Genomic DNA, 25,045 nt, shown 5'->3' with positions numbered 1-25,045 from the left:
TAGTAAGGTCAATACTTTAGGGACTTCTTCTTACCCAAGGATTTTCAGCCTGCAAATACTTCTCAGACTTCAGTACTTTAGGGATTTCCCTGCCCAAGGGTTTTCGGCCTGCAACTGCTTCTCACCTTCCTTTCTGCTCTCCCTGTACTGAACTGCCGGGAGATTCCTTCCCACCTGCCTAATCAATCCCTGGCTTCTGCCTTCACAACCAATCATTCTCCACTCATTAGCTTCTCTACCCACCCAAACCAGCTGAGTTGAGCATGAGCCTAATGAGGAGCTCCTGCACACAGGCTTTCCTAGCTCTTTTTCCCCCTAGGGGCAGCCAATCTACACATCCTGTCAGCTTATTCCCTTGTCTTCCTCTCTTGCAGCTAGAAGTCCAGTCCAGGTTCCTCATCTCACCCCCTGGCTCCTTGCCTGCAATGCCTTCTGGGACTTGTAGTTCAGACTGAAACTGCCTTAACCCAACTATCCTGGATGTGACTTTATCACAACCTATAACTGCCTAGATAACCTGCACTGAGTATCGAGTGTGGCTCTGGCTGCTTTGTGGGGCAGACTGGATGGACCGTGCAGGTCTGTCTGCTGTCATCTACTGTGTTAAATGCTTATAAGTAGTATTTGTCAGATTTAGTTCCATTTAAAGACCTGAAAGTAGACTGCTGAAGAACCAGAAATGGGCCAGTGAGTTCTTTATATATGAATTTTGTATGAGCAATGCAACCTGTCTTTCATTTTTAAAAAAATGCCGTATTAAACATTGCACAGCCATCATCTTCTTAGCGTTCTTCTAATTTTTCTGTTTTTAAAAAAAAGGAAACACAAAGATACTTTAATTGGCAATCATAGCAATGAATGACAGTTGCTGTTTTTCTCATAGAACAGTGGGTGTCACTACGGCATTATAGCATCCAAAAGCTAACAGCATTGACTCTGTGGAAGAAGGATTCTTACATCGATCACGTGATAAATCCAATCCACAAATGCTGGCATCTTTGTGTATACTCCAGGATGGTTAGGCTTTCCATTATCCCAGCTCACCAGGCCAATCAAGTGCCATGTGTGTTCAGTTTGGCACACAAGTGGTCCACCACTGTCTCCCTATAGCACCGGATTTAGAGACAGGGGTGTAATAGGCAGTATTAAAAGCCTTGTACTGAACTACTAATGCTTCTTTCTGCTTACCTGCCCAGCATCTCCGTTCCTATCCAGGTACCCAGCACAGAGCATCCTGGGTGTGATTACTCCTTGGTAAAAGTCATTGCATATTTTGCTGCTGATTAAGGGGATGGCTACTTCTTTCAACAGCTGAGGATTGTGGGCTGGCAAGAAATATATATATTTATAACATTTATGTCAGTTTGGTGATCAGGCATTCCAATAAAACAAACAATACAGAGTGAAACTACAGCATAGTAAAAATAATAGCTTAATCACGGGCCTGGGCAAATAGGAATGTCTTCAATTTCCTCCAAAATGGCAATAAGACTGCTGTTCTTGGAAAACCATTGATGATTAATCCAGTCCCTGCTCAGGCCTTACTTCCTCTGTTTCACTTGCCTTACAACCTCCCCATCTGGAAATGTTAAAATGTCTAGCACCAGACCTCAGATCCCTAATGGGCACATACGTACCCCCAGACTCTATAAAGATCATTGAAATTTGCATGCCATCTCTTTGACAGGACATACCACAAAGATCAACACATGTGAACTCTCCCACTTGTAACCAAAACTGTTTTATTATGTTCTCTTGCTATATTACTATTATGTTTATAACTGGTAAAAGAGGCCCGTTTCTGAGCAAATGAAACGGGCGCTAGCAAGATTTTCATCGCCAACACCTCCCCTCCCTCCCTGGCCAACCCCTTTGTTGTTCTGCCATTGCTCCGCCCCCAACATCATGACGTTTGATGCGAGGGCGGGGCCCGGAGCGATTTACCACCCACCCCCGCCTCCCTGCCTGCCAATCCCTTCGTTGTTCTGCCATTGCTCCGCCCTCGAGGGCGGGGCCCGGAGCGATTTTGGTGGCTTCACCACCACGAACCTTCGAACCTATTTGAAGGAAGTCAGGGCTTGGCTTCACTGACGTCAGTGTCCTCAGAACATTGAGGGTGAGTTTTATTATAGTAGATGTTTTCTTGTTATGTTATTTTCTTGTTTTTCATTATCATGTAACCCAACATCCTTCTGTAATACTAAATGTCTACTTCCTCTTATTTCCACTATTCATGATGTATTGTAAGCCACATTGAGACTGTAAAGAGGTGAGAAAATGTGGGATACAAATGCAACAAATAAATATGCGTGTGCAACATAATTACTTAGAGTTAATTAACACCAATTATTGGCATTGTCAATTATTTGAATTTTCACACACTTCTGCTTTAATGGTTTTTTTTTGTTGTTACATTTGTACCCTGTGCTTTCCCACTCATGGCAGGCTCAATGCGGCTTACATGGGGCAATGGAGGGTTAAGTGACCTGCCCAGAGTCACAAGGAGCTGCCTGTGCCTGAAGTGGGAATTGAACTCAGTTCCCCAGGACCAGAGTCCACCAACCTAACCACTAGGTCATTCCTCCACTGTTGCTACTATTTGAGATTCTACATGGAATGTTGCTATTCCACTAGCAACATTCCATGTAGAAGTCGGCCCTTGTAGATCACCAATGTGGCTGCGCAGGCTTCTACATGGAATGTTGCTAGTGGAATAGCAACATTCCATGTAGAATCTCCAATAGTATCTATTTTATTTTTGTTACATTTGTACCCTGCACTTTCCCACTCATGGCAGGCTCAATGCGGCTTACATGGGACAATGGAGGGTTAAGTGACTTGCCCAGAGTCACAAGGAGCTGCCTGTGCCTGAAGTAGAAATTGAACTCAGTTCCTCAGGACCAAAGTCCAGCACTCTAACCACTAGGCCACTCCTCTTCTATATTCTATAAAGTTGTGTACTGAAATTGTCTTGCGCAACCCAAAAGGGGTGTGGAATTGGGAGGGGTACAGGCAGGTCAGGGACGTCCCCATAATTTAATCATGATGTTATAGAATTCTGGGGTTGCATGCTCAACTTTCATGACAGGCCCAAAGTTGGTTATGGGAATCAGCACTATGAGCTATTTTATAAAGGGTACTTGGCATGGAACACCCTTTATAGAACGTAATTTTAGCTCAGATCTTTCGGCACCATTTACCATATTCAGCCCATAATGTGATAATAAAATCAGCCAAATATTGACTTCTCCGTGTAAGAGACCTTGTACAACAGAACTATCAATTTAAAATAACACTTTTCCTTCATCAGAAGCCAATATTACAGAAGAGAGGTCATGCACTTTCCCATCCTTCCTTTGACAGTCACATTTTGTAATATGTACACACACACACACACAAAAAAAAGTTACATAAAAGAAGGAAGACACATACACACAAATTGTTACATAAAAGAAGGAAGACACACACACACACACACAAAATGTTACATAAAAGAAGGAAGACTGACATACTGTTATCTTTTGTGTATCCCCATCTAGTGATCCAACATTGCATGCCTACAGGCAAGTCCTGGTTATACTGTGGTAAACACACACTTTGGATGCTTTCTAGAAAAAAGATAAAAAAAAAAAAAAAAAAAGAAAACATTTCAATTTAGGAATCCTCTGCTTACCTGCCATTTTAAACTTTGGTGCTTTCTTGCCCTGGACACTTACCAGAAAAACGTAAAGGGCTTTTCAGTTTCATGAGAGCGATGTCATAATCATGACTTTTTTCATTGTAATTTTGATGGTAAATAATTTTTTCAAGAGCAAAACTAGAGCATTGTTCAGTGCAGAGATGAGTAACCATTCCTGCAACAGCCAGCCAGCCAGACACCTGGAGTGACCTGCGAATTACAAGGAAATAGGCTACATTAAGATAACATCTACCCATGTACATTATAAGTAGCTTGTAACAGTCACACTTACTTGTGCACACAGTGTGCAGCGGTGATAATCCACTGCTCAGTCACGACTGACCCGCTACAGACAAGTCTGGAGTTAAAATACAGCCTGACCTGCCACGGCCACTGACCCAGCGTAGAGTCACTTCCTTCAGTTTGCGATGTCTTTGCATAAGTACCACATTCTACACACAGGGGAACAAGAACCCCGGTTAGCGCCCTATACTTGACCCTACTCGTATGAAAACACAGAATATGATGGGCAAATCTTTCATGGCGAGAGGAGATCTTAATAATTTATCTTTAAAAGCTTCTTTAGAAAGCAACATGAGCAGTAAAACGATAAATTGGGGAGGGAGAGGAGGGAACACAACTTACCAGAGCATTTTAAGGCAACAATTCTACCTGAACTGCAGGTGGTCCTGCACAAAAAAATAAACTCATGTTGAAAGTATATTTCAGAATGATGCTGCCAACTTTTTAAGGATAGAACTAGATGTTAAAATTAAATACCTGGGCTGCCACATGTGGTCAGTACTGTTGTTCTGTGTGGACACCACCTGAGCAAATTCCTGGTTGTAATTCAACATGATATCGGTTTTATTTACCCCTTTGTGGTACAAGAACCTTTGATGTAAAAAGGCATGAAAACAGCACTTAGAAAACAGCCGGGCTACCCCCCTCTTTCTCAACAGCATGGTATCAGAATAAAACTTATTTGAGATTTTATAGAACTAGTCTTATGATTTATGATTACACTCCATATATAGAAGTTATTACATCGCAGATATATACTGTTCAGATAAAGCTTTCCTGTGGTCATATTGACAATTGCGTAATTACATAAATCTGAGCTTGCTTCGGGGTTGAGTCTGAAGCTAGCAGAGGAGGAAGGCAGATTCACAAGATGAAGATTTTCCAGAGGACAGCTAGTAAAATCTTCAGTGATGTTTGTTGTAAAACATACAGAAGACAAGACTAAAACATCAAATATTTATACTTTGGAAAAAGAGTGGGAGGGGAAGATATGACAAGTATTTAAATGGTCGCCGCATCTCAAGAAAGATATAGTAGAACTGGAAAAGGTGCAGCGAAGGGCGACAAAAATGATAGCGGGGATGGGACGACTTCCCTATGAAGAAAGACTAAGGAGGCTAGGGCTATTCAGCTTGGAGAAGAGACGGCTGAGGGGAGACATGATAGAGGTATATAAAATAATGAGTGGAGTGGAACGGGTGGATGTGAAGCGTCTGTTCACGCTTTCCAAAAATACTAGGACTAGGGGGCATGCGATGAAACTACAGTGTAGTAAATTTAAAACAAATATGATAAACTTTTCTTCACCCAACGCATAATTAAACTCTGGGATTTGTTGCCAGAGAACATAGTGAAGGTGGTTGGCTTGGCAGAGTTTAAAAAGGGGTTGGACAGTTTCCTAAAGGACAAGTCCATACACTGCTACAATTTCGGGAATAACATGTATAAAATGTTTATATGTTTGGGTAGCTTGCCAGGTGCCCCTGACCTGGATTGGCCGCTGTCAGGGACAGGATGCTGGGCTCGATGGACCTTTGGTCTTTTCCCAGAATGGCATTACTTATGTACTTATGTAGTAAAGTCTTGATTATCTGATCTTTGCAAATCTGACCATCCTGCATATCTGACAGACCCCACCCCCACCCAGTGACATCATCATATTGATTTCTATTTTTAAAAAATCTTGGTTTTAGAACAATTTTTGAACATTGGGAACTCTATGCCTTTGTTGATGCAGTGCTTGAGGGGGTTATGCAGTGTTTTCAATTTTATCTGACTTTTTACTTATCCGACAACTGGTTGGTCCTGTTTACGTTGGATAATCGAGACTGTACTGTACTTCTGTAGCATGAATACATAAAAGGCAAGCCTTTTTCAATTGAAAGGATGGTCTGCAATGAGGAGCCATGGGATGAAAGTCATTAGGGATAGACTTATGAGTAAACTAAGAAAATACTTCTTAATGGAAAGGGTGGTGTATGCATAGAATGGCCTCCCAGTGTAATGGTGGAAACTAGGACAATATCTGAAATCAAGAAAGCATAGGACAAGCACAGCAGATCTATAAGGGAGAAGAAGTGATAATAGAGATTAGTAGACAGTATGAATAGGCAAACTGGATTGGCCAGAGATGGGCAACCATGGTCCTTTGGAGTCACAATGAATATTCATAAGACAGATTTGCATGTACTGCTTCCATTGTATGCAAATATAGCTCATGCATATTCATTTTGGAAATCTTGAAAAACCCAACTGGGTTGTGACCCTCAAGGAACCGTGATTGCTCACCTCTGGGATAGGCCATATGGTCTTTATTTACTGCAATGATTCTTAAACCTGGTCCTGGAGCCACCCCAGTCAGTAAGTTTTTTTAGGATGTCCGCAATGAATATTCATGAGTGATATTTGCATTCACTACCTCCACTACATGTAGATCTCATTTATGAATATTCATTGTGGATATCCTGAAAACCTGATTGGCTGAGGTGCCTCCAGGACCAGGTTTGGGAATCATTGTTCTGCCATCATTTTCCGTGTTTCTAGTGGTTAGTGCAGTGGACTTTGATCCTTGGGAACTGGGTTCGATTCCCACTGCAGCTCCTTCTGATTCTGGGCAAGTCACTTAACCTCCATTGCCCCAGGTATAAAATAAGTATCTGTATATAATATGTAAACCACTTTGATTGTAACCACAGAAAGGCGGTATATCAAGTCCCTATCCCCTAGAACAGATCATGTTACACTTTCACCAAGACAAACATGTTTCATGAGAAAAACTCAGGAAAATCAGACATGTGGATGTTTAGTGCTGGTTGGGTTTCTTTTACCTGATGTGGCCAAGCTGCCTGCATATTACAGTTCCCAAGGAAGGCTTCCATCCATCGTGGCATGCTAAGAGCCAACCTGGCCTGCCCTCCACTTGCACTTCCAACAAGTTTTCTGCATTTATTCTGAAAGATACTGAAAATTACATTAAAAATAGTTTTAAGACTGATTCTTCCTGCATGCAACTCTCAAATACATTGATGAATTTATAGAAGGAAGAAATATCTGAGGAGATGCCTGTAGGGATCAGGTTTTGTTTACATTTCCTGTAGGAATTAATATTTAAAAATTAGTTTTGAAATTCTGAGTGGGCAAATTGTAATTTCTTTTCTACTGACTTAGAAACTGAGCCAGGAATCCTTACATCATTCACAATTCTCCCTAACTTATAGCCCCCTTCCCTCAGATGAAGAGGTAGACATTTAAAATGATATAACCAGGCAGAAATGGCTCCTGCTGCTGATATTAGGTGGCACTTAGCTGATTTCAATGTCACTGTGTGGTTATCTGGTTATTGCTGGGCAGTCCAAGGAGCAGGACAGAGTCAGGGTAAATTAAGGACTTACCTGGTTAATTGAGTTCAGTCCACTAACGGGACAAGTGCCTGGATAAAGTTAGGATAGCAAAAAGGCTGTCCTAATTACTGGTCTGCACAAGACACAGACATTCAATGCCAGAACCCAGATTAGACCTGGCATTGAATATCTGGGTGTTTTTTCAGCCTGTGGTTGTTAACAGCTTTAAAACTACTCACCGCCAAGGGCTGAATATTGAGGGAAAATAATAATTGCAGTAAGTTGGACAAGCCTGTAAGCGTGGGCTCTAAATCTAGCCACTAGATGTCACCGTTGCACAACAACTGATTCCCATCTCCTCCCAGGGGCTATGAACACTTTTTTTCACAGCACCCCTGATCTGAGCCACATAACAGCACACCCACACTCAGGGACTGAACCAGGACTAACTCCATGGCATTAGTTGCTGGACATGCCTTAGGTGTTCATTTCCTTAACAATATGTGACCCGCTGAGGGAAAAGGTACTAAAGGTGGGGTTACAGCTTCTGGCCAATTAAATAGCACTTAGCCGACTAAGCACTAATGTTCAGCGAGAGATATTCAGCTATCTCCGCTGATTATTAGCATTTAGCGCATGGGGGAGATTCTATATAAGCACCTAAAACATTGGCACTGAAATCAGTACTAAGCATATTCTATAATCGGTGCCTAGATTTAGGCACCAATTATAGAGCCTAAATCTACACGCATCCATGCACACCAAAAAATATGTGGTATATATCCCAACATGTAGATTTAGGCACACTGGACCATATTCTATAACTAGGCATGTAAATTTCAGATTGCCCACAAAATGCCCATTTCCCCGCTCATAACATGCCCCATTTTAGCTGTGCATGTGTTAAAAGTTCAGTGCACATCATTACAGAATATGCTTACAGGCAGATGATCAAAAGCAAACGCCGGTGCTGGAGGCTGTTAGCGCCATACTAGCACCGGCGTTTGCTACCGCCCCATGATCAGAGCCCTCGAGTACGTGAAACAATGTGCTCGAGGGCTCTTAGCGCAAGTAGCATGCAAATGCATGCTAAACAGTGCTCTTAGTGCAAGTAGCTTGCAAATGCATGCTAATTAGTGCTTAACGCATTCATCCCCAATGATCAGCATCCAGCACGCCAAAGATTGGGTTGCTGGCTACGACAAACCCTACTCCAGCTCCGAGCCGGCATTAGGGTTTGCAGATCATTGGGGAGGAATGGTGAGCCCTGTCCAGCATGTATTTGCATGCTGGCAGGCCCCCATTCCCCCCTACAGCAAACCTGCCAGCGAAGGCAGTTGAGGACGTCCAAAATTTGGACGTTTCTGTGATGGGGCAGTTGAGGATGTCCAAATTTTGGACGTTTCTGCAATGGGCAGTTAAGGACGGCAAAAATTGGATGTTTCTTTGAGAAAGACGTCTTTCCCATAGAAACATCCAATTTTGGACGTCCTTAACTGCCCATTGCAGAAACGTCCACATTTTGGACGTCCTCAACTGCCCCGTCACTATACCTCCGACACCCCCTTGAAACTTGGCCGTCCCTGCAACAGGGCAGTTGAGGACGTCCATCTTCCGATTTAAAGATGGGCGTCCTTCTCTTTTCATTGGTCTCCGGCCCAGACCTGTCAAACAAGTGCGGGAGGATTGTGCTGAGCGCATGCTCAGGCACAATTCTTCCACACTTCTACCCCATAATCAGAGATAATTGCGCTGCTTAAATTTGCATGCATTATCTCTGATCATAGGTCTAATAGCGCCCCGCGCTGTTCCAGCGCTATTTTAGAGCGCTGTTTGGAACAGCGCGGGGCTTTTGTTCATCTGCCTATTAGTGAGTTGTGTGCCTAAATTCTAATCACTGCCAATTAGTGCTCATTATTGCATGTTAAGTTCTGTTATCAGCACTCAGCTTGTTAAGCTTGTTAAATTAGGTGCATTGTTGTAGAATCCACGCTGATTTTAGTGTCGATCTCTGGATGTGCTATATAGAATCCAGGGGATAGCGAATAACCAGCGATATCACGTGATAGAGCTGGCTATCTATGAATATTCAAGCGCTGGTTGGCTAAGTTTAGCGGGCAAATCGGACCGCATAAATAATCTTTGTTTGCTATTAACTTAACGAGCCAGTGCTGAATATTCACATAGCCAATTAAGTTAGAGCCAGCCAAACCTCCCCCCCCCCCCCCCCAGGTAGTCAATGCTGAATATCTGGGGTCAGTGTTACCAGTGATAGCTAATCACACTGCCTGCCACCAGCTGAATATCAGGGGGGGGGAGGGGTAGGCTGTAGAAGTTTGGAGGGGCAACTTTCATGTTTGAAAATTTTGTGTACTATAGGGTCAGTAGAATGGGACTATGCAATTTTTTTCACAACTTTCATTTAAAAAAAAAGATTTACAGCCTAAAAACTGGAGTATGTGATTTCTGGGGTTAATTACTTTATTGATAAACGTTTTTCATTTTTTAAAAGACGTAATTAGTTCATACCCGAGGCTGAAATTTGGCAGGATTGTGCAATCCCTCTGTCTTGTGGTATAAATAAGCTACATACCCTACTTTTTGTACTTTTTTCATTCAGCAGATCACATATGTATATATCACTTTGTGAGGACAGTTAATTCAGCATACAAATGTTAGTTTATTCCAGGATACAATGCAAAGACCCAGAAATACTGGGCCCTCGAATACCAAGTTGCCTAGTAGGCGTGTCCTAGGAGAGATTTGGAATTTGGGATCTGGTTCACACCTTTTCAGTAACTCAAAGTGGTGATGGAAATGTATGTTACTATTTTGTTAATTTATGAACCACTTCCTTTCCAATATTTTAATGTTTGAAGTGACAACTATCCCACTATCACTTTCAACATAGGAATATGACCACTAGAACTCTGCTCAGCAAAGAAAATCCTAACCCCTTCTCTTCTGTCCATTCTAAATGAGCAACACCTTGTTCCATCCAAGGATGTAGATGAGAAATCTCTCTTGTTAACTGGTTCCATATTAACACAAAATAATCTGTCTGACTGAAAGAAATTCACTGCAATGTGTAGTTTTTTTTAAAGACCTTCAGGGTCCTTTTATGGCTTTTCCTTTAGGCATTATCCCTGAAATAACTGGAGGGAGGAGGGAAAACAGGTTGATGGTCTTTATTCAGGGATTTGACCAGAACAAAATACACTTCTGACTGTGGTTACAAGGTCTTGAATAATCAACTTTTACCCAGTGGCGTTCCTAGGGGGGCGTTCCTAGGGGAGCATGAAAACGAAGAGCATGAAAGGGAGCATGAAAACGAAGAGCCGACAGGCGCACAGCACCCCCCAGTGGCGTGCACCTGGGGCGGACCGCCCCCACCGCCCCCCCCTTGGTACGCCACTGCTTTTACCACCTCTTACCTCAAATTTGGCTTGGTAAAGGTTTCACTCCTTCAGCCCTATATCAAACATAAGTACATAAGTAATGCCATACTGGGAAAAGACCAAGGGTCCATCGAGCCCAGCATCCTGTCCACGACAGCGGCCAATCCAGGCCAAGGGCACCTGGCAAGCTTCCCAAACGTACAAACATTCTATACATGTTATTCCTGGAATTTTGGAGTTTTCCAAGTCCGTTTAGTAGCGGTTTATGGACTTGTCCTTTAGGAAACCGTCCAACCCCCTTTTAAACTCTGCTAAGCTAACCGCCTTCACCACTTTCTCCGGCAACGAATTCCAGAGTTTAATTACACATTGGGTGAAGAAAAATTTTCTCCGATTTGTTTTAAATTTACTACACTGTAGTTTCATCGCATGCCCCCTAGTCCTAGTATTTTTGGAAAGCGTGAACAGACGCTTCACATCCACCTGTTCCACTCCACTCATTATTTTATATACCTCTATCATGTCTCCCCTCAGCCGTCTCTTCTCCAAGCTGTATAGCCCTAGCCTCCTTAGTCTTTCTTCATAGGGAAGTCGTCCCATCCCCGCTATCATTTTAGTCGCCCTTCGCTGCACCTTTTCCAATTCTACTATATCTTTCTTGAGATGCGGCGACCAGAATTGAACACAATACTCAAGGTGCGGTCGCACCATGGAGCGATACAACGGCATTATAACATCCTCACACCTGTTTTCCATACCTTTCCTAATAATACCCAACATTCTATTCGCTTTCTTAACCGCAGCAGCACACTGAGCAGCACACTGTGTGCAGCCATGCAGACTAAACAATGCTATCTTTTGCCATGCAGGAGTAACAGGGGAAAAGTGAAGAGAAAGAAAAAAAAAAAACCTTTTCTGGGAGTGCTGGTGGTTACATCACTGCCTGCGCCGTTGTAGCTCATGGTCATCTCTGTGTCTTGCAAAGTGTTGGGGTCCTGATGGGCTAATGATTTCACAAAAAATTTCACTTCAAAACAGAAAGAAGAAAAGGTATTTAATGGAAGCAGCATTGTATATATGTTGAGTTGGTTGTAGCATGGAATTCATGGGACACTCGGAAGCCACCCCGAGTGAGACAAATTTGAGAAATCCCCTGAAGCAGCTACAGCGAAACAGGGAGCTCCTGATAGGAGATTCATATTTGAATGGAGTTTCACAAGTGCTGATGAGACTCCATTGAAAGATAAGTTCTTTACGTTAGTTGTTATGATTTTGAAGTTTCCAATAGACCTTTTAGACATATCAAGTGAAGCAAGATTGATAGCATATCTGTTTTATAATTGAGAGTTCTTTTGTTTGGATAAGTGGAGTTTTTTTTTTCATGATCTATGATTACAAACTTCCAATCACATAGCTTAGTGGCTGTGGTGGTGAAATTTTTCACTGAGATATTTTGTCCTTTTACAAAGGCGCACTAGCGTTTTTAGTGTGCGCTAAAAATAAGCATGCAGTAAACGTAAGAGATGTCCACATATTTCTATGAGCATCTCAAGCATTTAGCATGCATTTAAAATGCTAGCATGCCTTTGTAAAAGGACCCCTTATTTATTTAAAATATTTATAGCCCGCACAATCTATCAATCCTAGATGTATTATAATATATCCATACATAAATTAAAACAACACATAACGAGTTTCAAAAGATTTCCTTCATTCTTGTTATCAAAGACTCAATAAACAAATCTCCCTTCATTGTGTAACATTAACTGCTATAAGCTTGTTGTTATTAGTGTTTGAACTATTACTACCAATAATCATTTCTATAGCACTACTAGATGTATGCAGTGCTGTACACATTATATGCAGGAATTTTCTCTGAGCCTAGAGGGCTCACAATCTAGTTTTGTACCTGAGGCAATGGAAGGTTAAGTGACTTGCCCAAGGTCACAAAGAGCTGCAGTGGGAATTGAACCCAGGTTGCCAGGATCAAATCCCACTGCACTAACCATGAGGCTGCTTCTCCACTCTATATTTGGAAATTGGTTGACGGGAGAACACTCAAAAGATTTGGGTAGAGATTAAAATTGACACTGGGAACTTCCCATCCTATCCCACTTTCTTCCACTGTATTTTTTTAATAAGTGCTTGTTGTAAGGAGTCTCTGTCAAGTCACAAAGCCGCACCATCTATTTTAAGTGCTTTTTGGGCAACCAGGGAAGTGTCCCAGAGTCTGACTGCAAACTCTAAAACTGCTCTGTGTAAGAGCTCTCTCTTTAAATAAATATTTTAAAATGGAATCCTACTGCACATTTGAAGCATACTGTAAAGAGGACGAGCATGGTGGCAATGAACACATTCCTCACCCCAAGAGTGACACATACGTCAATACAAATCCTTCTTATAAGGCTGTGAGTGCATGCATGGTAGCACTACAGAAATGTTTTATAGGGTTGCCACTTCAGCCAGATCAACTTGAAAAGACTGATCCTCTCTTGGTTTTGTTTCCATTCCATGCATGGCATTTAGATTTCCCTATTTATTTATTTGTGACATTTAAATCCCACATTATCCCAAACAAGTTTGAGTTCAATGTGGCTTACAATAAACAGTATAGGACACATAATAAAGAATAATGCATAAGAAAGTAATTTGTTGTAAGAATTCAATTTTACAATACAGTATCATAAACATACTGGGATAGCTATGGATGTTTGACATTTAGAAAATCTATTATGAATGAGAAATTGTACATGAAGCAAAGAGATGGTAAGTGGTAAATAGAGTAATAACCAATTCAGGCAATACTTAGTTGTTTGATATATGGTTGTTCTTTGTGAAGGTTTGTTTGAAAAGGAATGATTTGAGGATTTTGCGGAATCTAGAATATTCCTGTATATTTCTTATTTGGGGTGGTAAGGAGTTCCACCATTTGGTTCCTAGGTAAGTGAAGTCTGCAGAGTGGACAGTTTTGTAGATCACTTTTTTGCAATTTGGGAGGTGTAGTCTGAGATAGTTTCTTGCCTTATATTTAGCGTTTCTTTGAGGTAAGTTTATTAATGGTACCACATAGTCTGGACCAGTGCCATTTAGGATTTGAAAGATAAAGGCACATAATAGGTGATTCTCACTTTGATGGGAAGCCAGTGTAATTTGATTAATAAAGGGGAGGCATTTTCAAAGCATGAGATTTTGTATATGAACCTGGCTGCAGTGTTTTGAGCTGTTTGGAGTTTTTTCAACAGGTACTCCTTACAGTCAGCATATATGGCATTAAAATAATCAAATTGGGATAATGTTAATAATTGTACCAATAGTCTGAATGTTTCTGATGAGAAATAGGGTCTGATCCTTTTTAGTTTCCAAAGAGACCTGAAAGATTTAGTGGTTACTGAGGAAACTTGAGTACCAAATCCTATATAATAATTCTCACCTCCAACATTCTATGCGTCTTGCTGCCTGTGTCTGTGGCTTCTTCAGAGTTGGTCTGCTAGGCTCCGTAGCACAGGCTGACGTCACCGTAGCTATTATGATGTCAACATCAGAAACCCGCCCAGTTGAGCAGTCCCTGAACATGAACAGCCATGCCTCACGTCAGCAGCTGAGTCCCGCCCGCTGCACACAGACACACTGACAGAGAGGGGGCCTGAACAGCACCAATGTAAGCACATTCTGCCCCCACACCACCGGAGGAGGGGGTCCGACCACGTGGCCGTCGGACCGGTGGGCCCAGAGGCCTCGCCCCAACATTCTCCGTCCCTTCCTCCCAGTTCCAGGGTCCTCCCTCCCTCCCAGTTCCAGGGTCGTCGTCGTCCTCCCTCCCTCCCAGTTCCAGGATTGTCGTCCCTCCCTTCTTCCCTCTCTCCCTTCCAGTTCCAGGAACTCCTCCCTCCGATTTTTAAAAGTCATCTGCACTTATCACGTCAGGGTTACGGCGGCCGGCAGCAGTGGTAAAACGCGTGCAGGCTCGCCCCTTCTGTCTCTCTCAGCTCTGGTCCTGCCTTTGCGGAAACAGGAAATGAGGGCAAAAAAGGTGCTGGTACTCAAATGCCAGGCCATCCTTCAGGGCTGGGGTGATCACTGATGGACCCACCCCACAATAGCCAGCCCCCTGCAACCAGTCACAGAATCTATGACAAGGCAGAATTGGTGAGTAGAGCCTGAGCTCTTTCATGAAAACTTGGGGACCATGAGTCAAATTTAGCAGACAATGGGAAAGGTGCTGGTACTCAGTACCCCTCAAGTACCCCCTGAAAAAAGCCCTGCATAACACACATAACCACTGAGCCATCTCTCTCCTCTTCAATCTGTTCAAAATTCTGCTGCACGACTAATATTCCGCCAGTGTCGTTATGCTCATATTAGCCCTCTCCTCAAGTCACTTCATTGGCTCCCTATCCGTTTCCGCATTCAGTTCAAACTCCTCTTACTGACTTACAAATGCATTCACTCTGCAGCTCCTCAATACCTCTCCACTCTCATCTCTCCCTACACTCCTCCCCAGGAGCTCCGCTCACTGGGCAAATCTCTCTTATCTGCACCCTTCTCCTCCACCGCTAACTCCAGACTCCGTTCCTTCTATCTTGCTGCACCGTATGCCTGGAATAAACTTCCTGAGCCGGTACGCCAAGCCTCATCTCTGGCCATCTTCAAATCTAGGCTAAAAACCCACCTCTTCGATGCTGCTTTTAACTCCTAAACCTAAACCTTCAACTGTCCTCTATCCCTGATATGTCCTGTCTGTCCTAACCCCTATCCCTTACTTGTCCTGTCTGTCTGCCATAATTAGATTGTAAGCTCTATTGAGCAGGGACTGTCTCTCCATGTTCAAGTGTGAAGCGCTGCGTACGTCCGGTAGCGCTATAGAAATGATAAGTAGTAGTAGTAGTAAAATGAGTATGTTGAAAGTAGGAGAAATATACAACTATACAGCACTTTTCTCTCCACCCCCACCCCCTTGAAAATTAGCTGCAAAGTCCATGTGGACAGAAGTTCAGGTGTATCATGCAACACAGTGGGCTACTAAACTTTGCTCCTATATGAATATACCACACACGTATTCTCTTTTTTCCACTTCCAGTAAACGTCCACTATCCTCTTTCCATCACATAAGGCTTCATGACCTCCTGCTCTGACTTTCCTTTTCAAAATGTGGATGTGAATGTCCCCACAGGACTACAAGCCACACAATCAGTGTGAATGTTTGCCCCTCTATGTATTGTTTGTTACTGTTTAGTTTTATTGATGCATTATATTGTAAACCGCTTTGGGGTGAATTTGCTTAAGGAAGGCAGTCAATAAATGTAAAAAGTCCCCTACCTAAAAGCCAGATTCCCACAGCCATGCCAGCAAACAGTCCAATGGTAGCAATGACAGCAATGCATCTCTTACGGGTGGAAGAAACTTTAAAGAAAGCTGAAAAATATACAAAAGAGGGGGTCAGCTAGCAAACCATCCTAAACCATCCACATTTCCTTGTACAATCCCACTGTGCTTGGCCGTCCTGTAACATCTAACAACTGATACTAGTGGGAGCAGAATACAAATCCTTGGTAATGTAATATAAAAGCTACACCACTGAGTTAGACCAAAGGGACCTGGAGCTCACCAGCAAACAGGTGTGTATTAAAAATGGCATGTATAAATAAAGTTGCCAGGTCATAGTTTAGGGATGCATTAAATAAGGAGGTATTGGTAGCTGCAGCAAAAGTATGTCCCTCACCATCTTTAAATATTAGATTAAGCCTATCATAACTGCTTCAGGAACAACAAAATATTTTATAGCAACAATCAAAAATGCTCATATGCTTTATTCAAGAAATGCATTGCTTGCTGCATATTAGAAAACCCAGAGTTTTAGCAATACCCTAGATCAGGGGTTCTCAATCCAGTCCTCAGGACACACCTAGCTGGCCAAGTTTTCAGAATACCCACAATGAATATGCATGAGATAGATTTGCATACATGCATGTATGCAAATCTATCTCATGCATGCATATCCATCGATGTGCCACTTCCTTTCTTAGAGACTTCACATATTATAGTACAAGTGAATTGGCTCTTCTGTTGTTTCAGCTAATATGCAAGCATGTGAAATAGTGTATAATATGAAACTCGTCATGATAATCAAGAAATAAAACATAGCTGTAATGAGGCAAAGCACTCTTGGGACCTAATGCAATGCAAATTATTTTCTCCAATGAGCTTTATATACTGAGGTAAAAACTAACACATTTCCAGCCCCATCACATAGTTGACGGGATGAAACAACCTCTTGATTTCCTCCCATGCAATAATTTTGTCCACAATATTTGCAAGTAGCAGCCTTAGGGGTCACCTTAGGAAAAAGAGGCTTAAACACCCCAGGGGAGTGGGAGTGAATTTCTTTGCCACACCACTAGAAGTGATTGAAAAAAACATGAGGCTTTTCCTTAGACTATTTGGAACCTGTTTTAAATTTAAAGGCTATTGTTTGACGGAGAGACAATGACTTACTGTAACCTTCACAGACTAGGATTTGATACTAACAGCCTGTGCACAATGTAAACTGAGAAAATGACGCCAAATGGTACAGTTCACTGGCAGGATATCAAGCTTCATATTCTCAGTGTTATCCACCTACCACCCCATCATGTCTCTCCTACTTATCAAAGGAATGTGTGGTTTAATGTGCATGAGGCATTTAGAACAAAGGCAGCAATTCTACAACTGGGCACCTCCATGTAGGTGCCTTGAAGCTAAGAGTCAGGTGCCATTACAGAACACTAGTGTAATCTAGTATCGGTGTACCTAACATTTAGTCACCTGCACTTATGCCACCCAGAGAGCTGGCACCAATATGAGTGCAAGCAGGGCTGCCGAGAGACTGGGCCGGGCCCGGGGCAAGGCCGCCCCCGGGGCCCCATCCCCGCCGCCACCACCCCCCTCCATCCACCACCGGGCCCCCCTGAATTCAAACTCACCTCGACCTCGCTCAGTGTGAAAGAAGCGCAGCAGCGGCATTCTGCAGATCTCCTCCCTTCGGACCTTCCCTCCCTGTGTCCCGCCCCTTAATGTGTACATTATTGTTATTCCTAGGATTTAATTTGTCTAGCTCCAAGTTTATCTCATTGATCTAATTATTTTATGCTAACACTGGTCAATTTACTATTGTCATATTTTTATTTTGTACACTACCTTGGATCAATCTCTTCATAAAGGCAAATATATGAATCCTAATAAATAAATGGCAGCGTACTTGGCTCTGATGAGGTTTTTCCATTCCTCAGGTCTTGTTTTGCTACAGACGCTCTTTGGTCATTCTCAAAGTTAGGTTTGCCCTCTGCATGGTATTGTGCATCAGCACCAAACTGCACGACAGGGTTCGAACTCTGAGGAGAAAAAAAAAGAGGAAGGTTTTGCAAAGCTTGAAAATGTTTAGTTGATTAATCTTCTTAGAACTTTGGCATCTTGAAACCCAGTGACCTTGACCTATTGAACAGATCAGAAAATCAATAACCAGGAACATGGAGAAGAGATTGCATGGCTCAATTACAAAACCTTTATTTTCTAGGTCACCAATTCAAATCAGTTTGAAAACTGAGGATCAGCCAAGATGCCCCCTGCAGAATAAGTCATTGTGATTAGTGTAAAAATGACTTGACTCAAAATCAGAGCTGTAAACCTGGATCAACCGTAGAGAATATGCCCAGTTCAGTGCCCAATGTATACCTTCTGCTCCCCAGTCAGGGAATGCTGTGCAGACAGTATACACAGCCATGGGGTGGGAACAAAGGGAATCATGATACTTTCTTACAGCTGACACCCAGTAACTGGAATCAGGACCTGTAAGTGCAAGGTTCTGGATGGAGCCCAAATGGATGGATAGATGGCCCCACAGCATTCACTGGAAGAAGCATTATAAAATGAGAAATATTACTGGGTACTGGGGGAAATTCTATAACAGAGCAAAACGTAGGTGACTGTTTTCCTTATACTAGTGTAACCAGGTATATACATACCTAAATGCTGGAGGTACTTGTGTAACTAATAGCATTCTATACATTCTGTACACCTTCCCAGTGGCGGTCCTACCATTAGGCCACCTGAGGTGGGGGCCTCAGATGGCACTCTTCTGAGGCATTATCCCTGCCCTTCCTTCCCCATCCCCCTTCCTCAAAGTTACCTTTTCTTTTCTTGTTTTTTAAAAGGTGGCTGCAATAGCGGCAGCACAGATTCCAATAGGCTGCCCTGCCGCCAGTCCCGGCCCCTTCTCTCTACTGCGGCACGCCTCTCTGATGTAACTTCCTGTTTCCTCAGAGGCGAGCTGCAGTAGAGAGAAGGGGCCAGAACTAGCAGCAGGGCAGCCTATGGGAATCGCTACCGCCGCTTCTGCCTTTTGAAAAACAAGAAAAGGTAAATTCAGGGAAGGGGAAGATGTCAGATTATGATGGGGGGCGGCGGAGGAGCCAGGGCAGCAGCTCATTCCTCGCCTCAGGTGACAGATTGTCATGGGCTGCCCCTGCACCTATCTGCAAAATATGTACTTAGGCACACACACACGCATATATGCCAGTATTGTAAACATTTATGCATATATTGCCGATTCTATATATGGCGCCCAAAATTGGGTGCCAATCCAAAATGTGCACCCAAATAAATTAGCTAAGAAGCCAATTATAGCCAATAATTGGGTGCTAATTGACATCAATTTGGAATTGTGCACACATCATACTACTTGCTGTTCTACAACAATACGCATCCAAATTCCATAGAACACAACCCAAAAGGGATGTGGGTATGGGAGGTGCATGAGCGGATCAGGGGTGTTCCTACAATTTGCGCACAGTGTTATAGAATACCGGGGATGTGCACCCAAAGTGGGGACTGGGAATTACACCTGGTTTTACCAGACATGAGTCCTAGCGCCCAAATGTGGGTGCCAAAATCAATGCTGTTCTAGAAAAGCATCCAGCACTGATTATTTTCTTTTTTTCAGCGCCGATTTTTGAGCACCATTTACTGAAGCTAATTCCTAATCAGCATGTAAATGTAAGCATTTATTTTAACAGAATGACCCCCTATGGGCCAGATTCTGTAAATGGCATCTAAAAAATAGGCACATCCAAAAATAGTGCTTAGCGCTATTCTATAAACCGTGCCTAAACTTAGGCGTGATTTTAAAAATAGCACATAGGGCAGTGGAATGTGCCTACATTTATGCACGATATCTCATGTAAATTGCTTCCACTAACTGAAAATGCACTCTATACAAGTACTCTTGTCAAAGGAAAAATGGCCTCAAAGAGCTCCTGGATCAATACGATCTATTGGAGCTTAAACGGACCAAAAATGATCCTCTGTTCATCATCGGCCATGAAAAACCTTTGATCTTAAGGACGGGTAGCTAGTAGTCACTTTCACTTTCGGTGCAATAAAGTTTAAATTCTCATTGTTGTTACATCACTTTTTAACAACACTAGCTACACGCAAATATACCAAACCGAAAGGAAAATTATCATTCAGTCGTGTCTCGCTACCGGCAGGTTGTAACTTCTAATGCTGGAGCAGGTTTCTTCTCCCCCACACCACTAGCCGACGATGGCCAGAGTTTCGTGCCACTGCTTCAGGGTCTAAGTGAACAGAGGATCATTTTTGGTCCGTTTAAGCTCCAATAGATCGTATTGATCCAGGAGCTCTGTGAGGCCATTTTTCCTTTGACAAGAGTACTTGTATAGAGTGCATTTTCAGTTAGTGGAAGCAATTTACATTATATCTTGTGATTGTGTACTTCTACAGCCTATATTCATTATGTTTCCTACATTTATGCACGACCATTTACGTCACTGAAAACCTGGTGTAAATACCTGTGCCTAAATGCAGGCTTATTCCCCCAAACTCTATAACCACGTCCATAAATTTGAGAACGCCCCTAACACGCCCACGCTCCTCCCATGGCCATGCCCCCTTTTCAGCTATGCACGTTAGAATTGATGCACACCTCTTTTTAGACTATGCCTAAGAAGATGCCCACATAAATTCCGATAATTGCTAATTAGTGCTGATAATTGGTTATCGGACAATTTATTTATTTATTTTCAGCACTTGATATACCGAAAGTGATACCTGAGGCGACTACGCGGTTCACAATTTCTATGACAGGTACTTTGCACAGTCCATAATGGGATCACAATCTGAGTTATATATTGTACCTGGAGCAATGGAGGGCTAAGTGACTTGCCCAGGGTCACACAGAGCTGCAGAGGGAACTGAACCTGGTTCCCCAGGTTCTCAACCCACTGCCAACCGTCAGGCAGCCGCGAGAATCAAATGCAATTCCCCTGTGGTCAATTAATGATCATTCCTTGGTTCTCCCAAGCCCAAAGGCTACACAGTTAGAATTTACTAGATCATGTTTTTTTCTTTGCCACTTCTTTTCATAGAAATTCTGTTCCTCTCATCATTTGGGCCAAATTGTCTGTTGAAAATTAAAAAAAATTCAAGACTGCTATAAAAACATGGCTTTTTAATTAAGTCTTTAATGTTCCATGACCCTCTATAGGTTGGATTTGACTCTTCTTCCTCTCCCCTCCTTCCCTCCCTTCCCATTCTCTCTCTTTCTTTTCCCCATTTTCTTTCTATGATCCTCCCTACTCGCTGATTTTGAGTGCAAACTTGCTCCATGCGTGTGTATGATATAATTCTTTCCTATCTCATATTGTAGTTCCTTTCTGCCTGTTTTATGTATCCTTAGTTTTGTAAACCGCTCAGGTCTGCAAGTTAGGTGGAGCAGTATAGTACAGTTTAATAAGCTAGGGCTAGAACTAGGTATTGTGGTATGCAGGGTAAACCACATCAAATATGCCCTCGGATGTGGGCTAGTCTGAAGCTGCTCTAGGAGCAAAAGCTACAAAGACAGCATTTTCTCTCTTCTACCTGCCCTTATCCTCTTCCGCCCTCTAAAAACATGGGGCCAGATTCAGTAAATGATGCTTAAAAAAGGCGCTCGGCGTTATTCTGTAAAGAATGCTTCCAGCTGAAACCAAATGTAAATTGGGCACACACCCCAAGCATTCTATAATACTTCACCCAAATTTTTGGAACACCCTTACCCTGTCCATGTCCCTCCCATGGCCATGCCTACTTTTGTGTTGCATACTATGAAATTTGGGTGCCCACTGTTATATAATCACACGTAGGCAGATATGCAACCAGCTCCTAATTGGTGCTGATTAACATCAATAATTAATTGTTAGCATCCAAATATTGCTTGTAAATGGCTCGATAACCAAATCAAAATTGCCACGCGTCCATTTTGGGTCTGCGACCTTACCGCCAGCGGTAAAGTCTCATGTGGTAACTGGGTGGTAATGACTTACGATGCCAAATGCCACGTGGCATGCATCCAATACGTGCGTCTGAAAATATTTTTCAGCCATGCATATCAGACGTGCGCCAAAAATGAAATTACCACAAGAACCATGCAGTAGCCGGGCTGTAACTCCATTTTGGCAAACGTTGGGTGATTATAGAACCTTATGCTGCTTAATAAAAGGACCCCTTAGTTAGCAGCAGACTTTCTCATGTGTGGTTAATTCACATTGGTATGTCCGTGGATCCATTCCCTTTTCGCATTCATACCTAAGCAATTCCTCAATAGACATCCATATGTTTACAGTGTACGTTTTGTAATATTTTTATAAAGCTAAATACCTGCACCTTTTCCCACAGTGCTGCCGGACACTGGTGAAATAGATCTTGTCTGAGCAGCTGTACTTTGAAAGGAAGCAGTTAAGTTTCGCCTCTGTTGCAGAGAACAAATTTGGTTACTTTTATTAATTTTCTTTCCAGCCCTCCCATAAGTTCTGGGAAGCCTGCTCTCCCACTCTCTATTATGACCCCCTTCCCCTCCAAGACTAGATCTTCCCAATGATCTGCTGAAAGAGTAGGGTGACCAGAGCAGTTGCAAGGGTATGACTGGTGCCCTCTGGGAAGGTGCTTAGCAGTCCCCATTTTCAAAGGTACCAGGATATAAAGCTGTGATCTCTATTCTCTGGCTTTCTTTTAATTACATTTATGATTGTTGGGTTAGACGAACACCCAACCCACTTGTCCTCACCCCCACTATACTCTTTTGCAAAGGGCTGTGGAATCGGAAGCAATTTTGGATGGAGTCAGTAAAAATGTACTGATTCTGACTCCAGCTTCAAAATAAAAACACATTATATTATATGGTACATGTATCATTATCTATCTATCTATCTATCTATCTATCTATCTATCTATCTATCTATCTATCTATCTATCTATCTATCTATCTATCTATCTATCTATCTATCTATCTATCTATCTATCTATCAAAAAGGTATATTTTGCCAGTACTTTTAGATCCAGACCAAACATTTTAAGCCTAATAACAGTAGGAGTCAGAGTCGAAGATGGAGCTGGATTCAGAGTTGGATAGTAGAAAAATAGAGGAGTCAGAGTTAGTCGAATGTTTGGTGTACTGACTCCACAGCCCCTGCTTTTGCAGTTCAATAAGTACCAAATTCAGCTACCTTACCATGTTAGTCTGCAGTTCGTGGCTTACTCAGATAGCAGCAAACTCCATGGGTGCTTCATCTGGAAAAGCTGTTGTGTCCTACAAAATCACAAAAGGTAGTGATACCCTCCGCACCCATCCATTATTAAATACTGGATTTTAATAACACAAATGAATGGTGCTCTTGTCTCCAGGAGGTGAGGAGACCTGCAGGACTAGTTCATCCACCTTGGCAGTGGGCTGCTCGGGCTCCAGGGTGCCACAAGACACTAGACAGGGCTGCCTGACATCCTTCCCCAACCCTGTATATTCCTTGCTCTTTAAACAGATTGTGAGGTTATATCCGGCCCTATTAGGATTTGTTGAAATATTTCCAGTCACAAATTCAATTATCCCCTGCCCTTTAGACAGAACTTATCTGTTTGGCATTTGGAGAGGGAGGGGGAGAGAATGAGAGCCAGGGAGTTAATTAACCCACAGCTGACTTTGTTTAAAGAGAAAATGAAAACTAACTATTCAGACTGAGTTAAAATACCATATAGGTGATGGAAAAAAAAAAGGCAACATTTCTGTTTCTGTTAATCACAGTTTCGGTGCTTCCTTAAAGTTACAGAAATATTTTCATTACTTTGCAATATAATATAATATTTTTGTAGCACTATTTCAAATACAGATAAAATAAGACACAGTTGATATGGAATTTAAAATATTCCAAGTTTAAGATAATTTTGCCATTTCTTTGCCATGTATAAATACATTAGCTTTATTCACCTGTTATCCAAGAGTTAACGACTGGTGCATTGTCAAGAGTTTGATAGTTTAGTTCAGCAGTCTTGAGATGGAGCCTGGAATTTAATTTGGCTTTTATGGGCAGAGGCTCTAGAACACAGCTGGTGCTTCAGAGGCCATATTCACCTAACAGTATAACAGTATGACAAGTTTGAAAGGGAGTGCGCTCAATGCTCAGCTGCAACGGTGCCCTGTGGGTCTTTCTGCCTCAAAAATACATTTTCTATACTGTTTTCTAAGAAAAACAGAGAGGAGGTGGAGCAGCAACAGCAGCAGCAGCAGCAGCAGAGAAGGGACTTTTGAGGTGTTATCTAGCAGAGTGTCAGATGAATATGTATTGTTAGTTATGTGGAGCTGAATTGGAAGATTCATCCATCCTAGTGAGAGTGTTGCTGGTATGAATTTTGTCCCAGATTATTGCTATATTTCTATTTTATTTGTATTGCTAGTTTGATGATGTATTATTTTATTATGATGTCTTTTGAATATTTAGGGGGGGGGGGGGGGGCGTTAACCGCATGGGCTACCATTAGAGTTGTTTTACTCTTAACTTACATTATTAGTAATTAGGTCTCATTGTATAAAATGGGTCCTGTGCTAAAACAGCATAAGTTGTGGTAAAAGAATCCATCTTAACAGTAGGCTAACTTTGTAGACAAAAAGGAAGTGGAATTGTAGAGCTAGGGTAGGTGGTGAGTGGTCCAGTGGCAGGAGTAACAGGAAAAGAGGGGTTCATTTAAGGAGTAGAGTGACTGTTCTCTAATATATACAAATCTCTTTCATGCATATTCATTGTGGATATCCTGAAAACCTGACTGACAAGGGGTACTCCAGGATTGGACTTGGGAAACACTGCCCTAGAGTTTGGATTTCATACCTATACAGGCTGATATTCAGAAGACGTTATACATTCACCGCCACCTAGTGAACATGTAGCTTTATCCATGGATATTCACTGCCTCTTTTATATATTTATTTGTTACATTTGTATCCATCCTTTTCCCATCTACAGTGGGGG

General features: G+C 42.3%; 1 protein-coding gene across 4 annotated transcripts; it reads right to left on the bottom strand.

Moving 5' to 3' along the window:
• Positions 1-423: 423 nt before the first annotated feature.
• TMPRSS5 (transmembrane serine protease 5) lies at positions 424-23,530 on the bottom strand. Of its 4 annotated transcripts, XM_030220952.1 has the most exons (13): positions 23,260-23,530; positions 17,956-18,088; positions 16,038-16,133; positions 11,632-11,748; positions 6,811-6,943; positions 4,460-4,573; positions 4,325-4,368; positions 3,972-4,131; positions 3,717-3,889; positions 3,513-3,608; positions 1,189-1,325; positions 958-1,104; positions 424-802 (listed from the first exon to the last, which is right to left on the bottom strand). In XM_030220952.1, the coding sequence occupies exons 1-13, from the start codon at positions 23,260-23,262 to the stop codon at positions 794-796; spliced, it is 1,362 nt and encodes a 453-aa protein (XP_030076812.1). In that variant the 5' UTR covers positions 23,263-23,530; the 3' UTR covers positions 424-793. The 4 variants fall into 4 exon arrangements, with proteins under 4 accessions (XP_030076812.1, XP_030076815.1, XP_030076814.1 ...); XM_030220955.1 differs by lacking the exon at positions 958-1,104; XM_030220954.1 differs by lacking the exon at positions 11,632-11,748.
• Positions 23,531-25,045: the final 1,515 nt, after the last annotated feature.

The sequence above is a fragment of the Microcaecilia unicolor genome, chromosome 12 (assembly GCF_901765095.1).
Source record: "Microcaecilia unicolor chromosome 12, aMicUni1.1, whole genome shotgun sequence".
Lineage (NCBI taxonomy): Eukaryota > Metazoa > Chordata > Amphibia > Gymnophiona > Siphonopidae > Microcaecilia > Microcaecilia unicolor.
The sequence above is the reverse complement of the archived record's forward strand: the minus strand, read 5'-3'. Positions and strand labels throughout refer to the sequence as shown.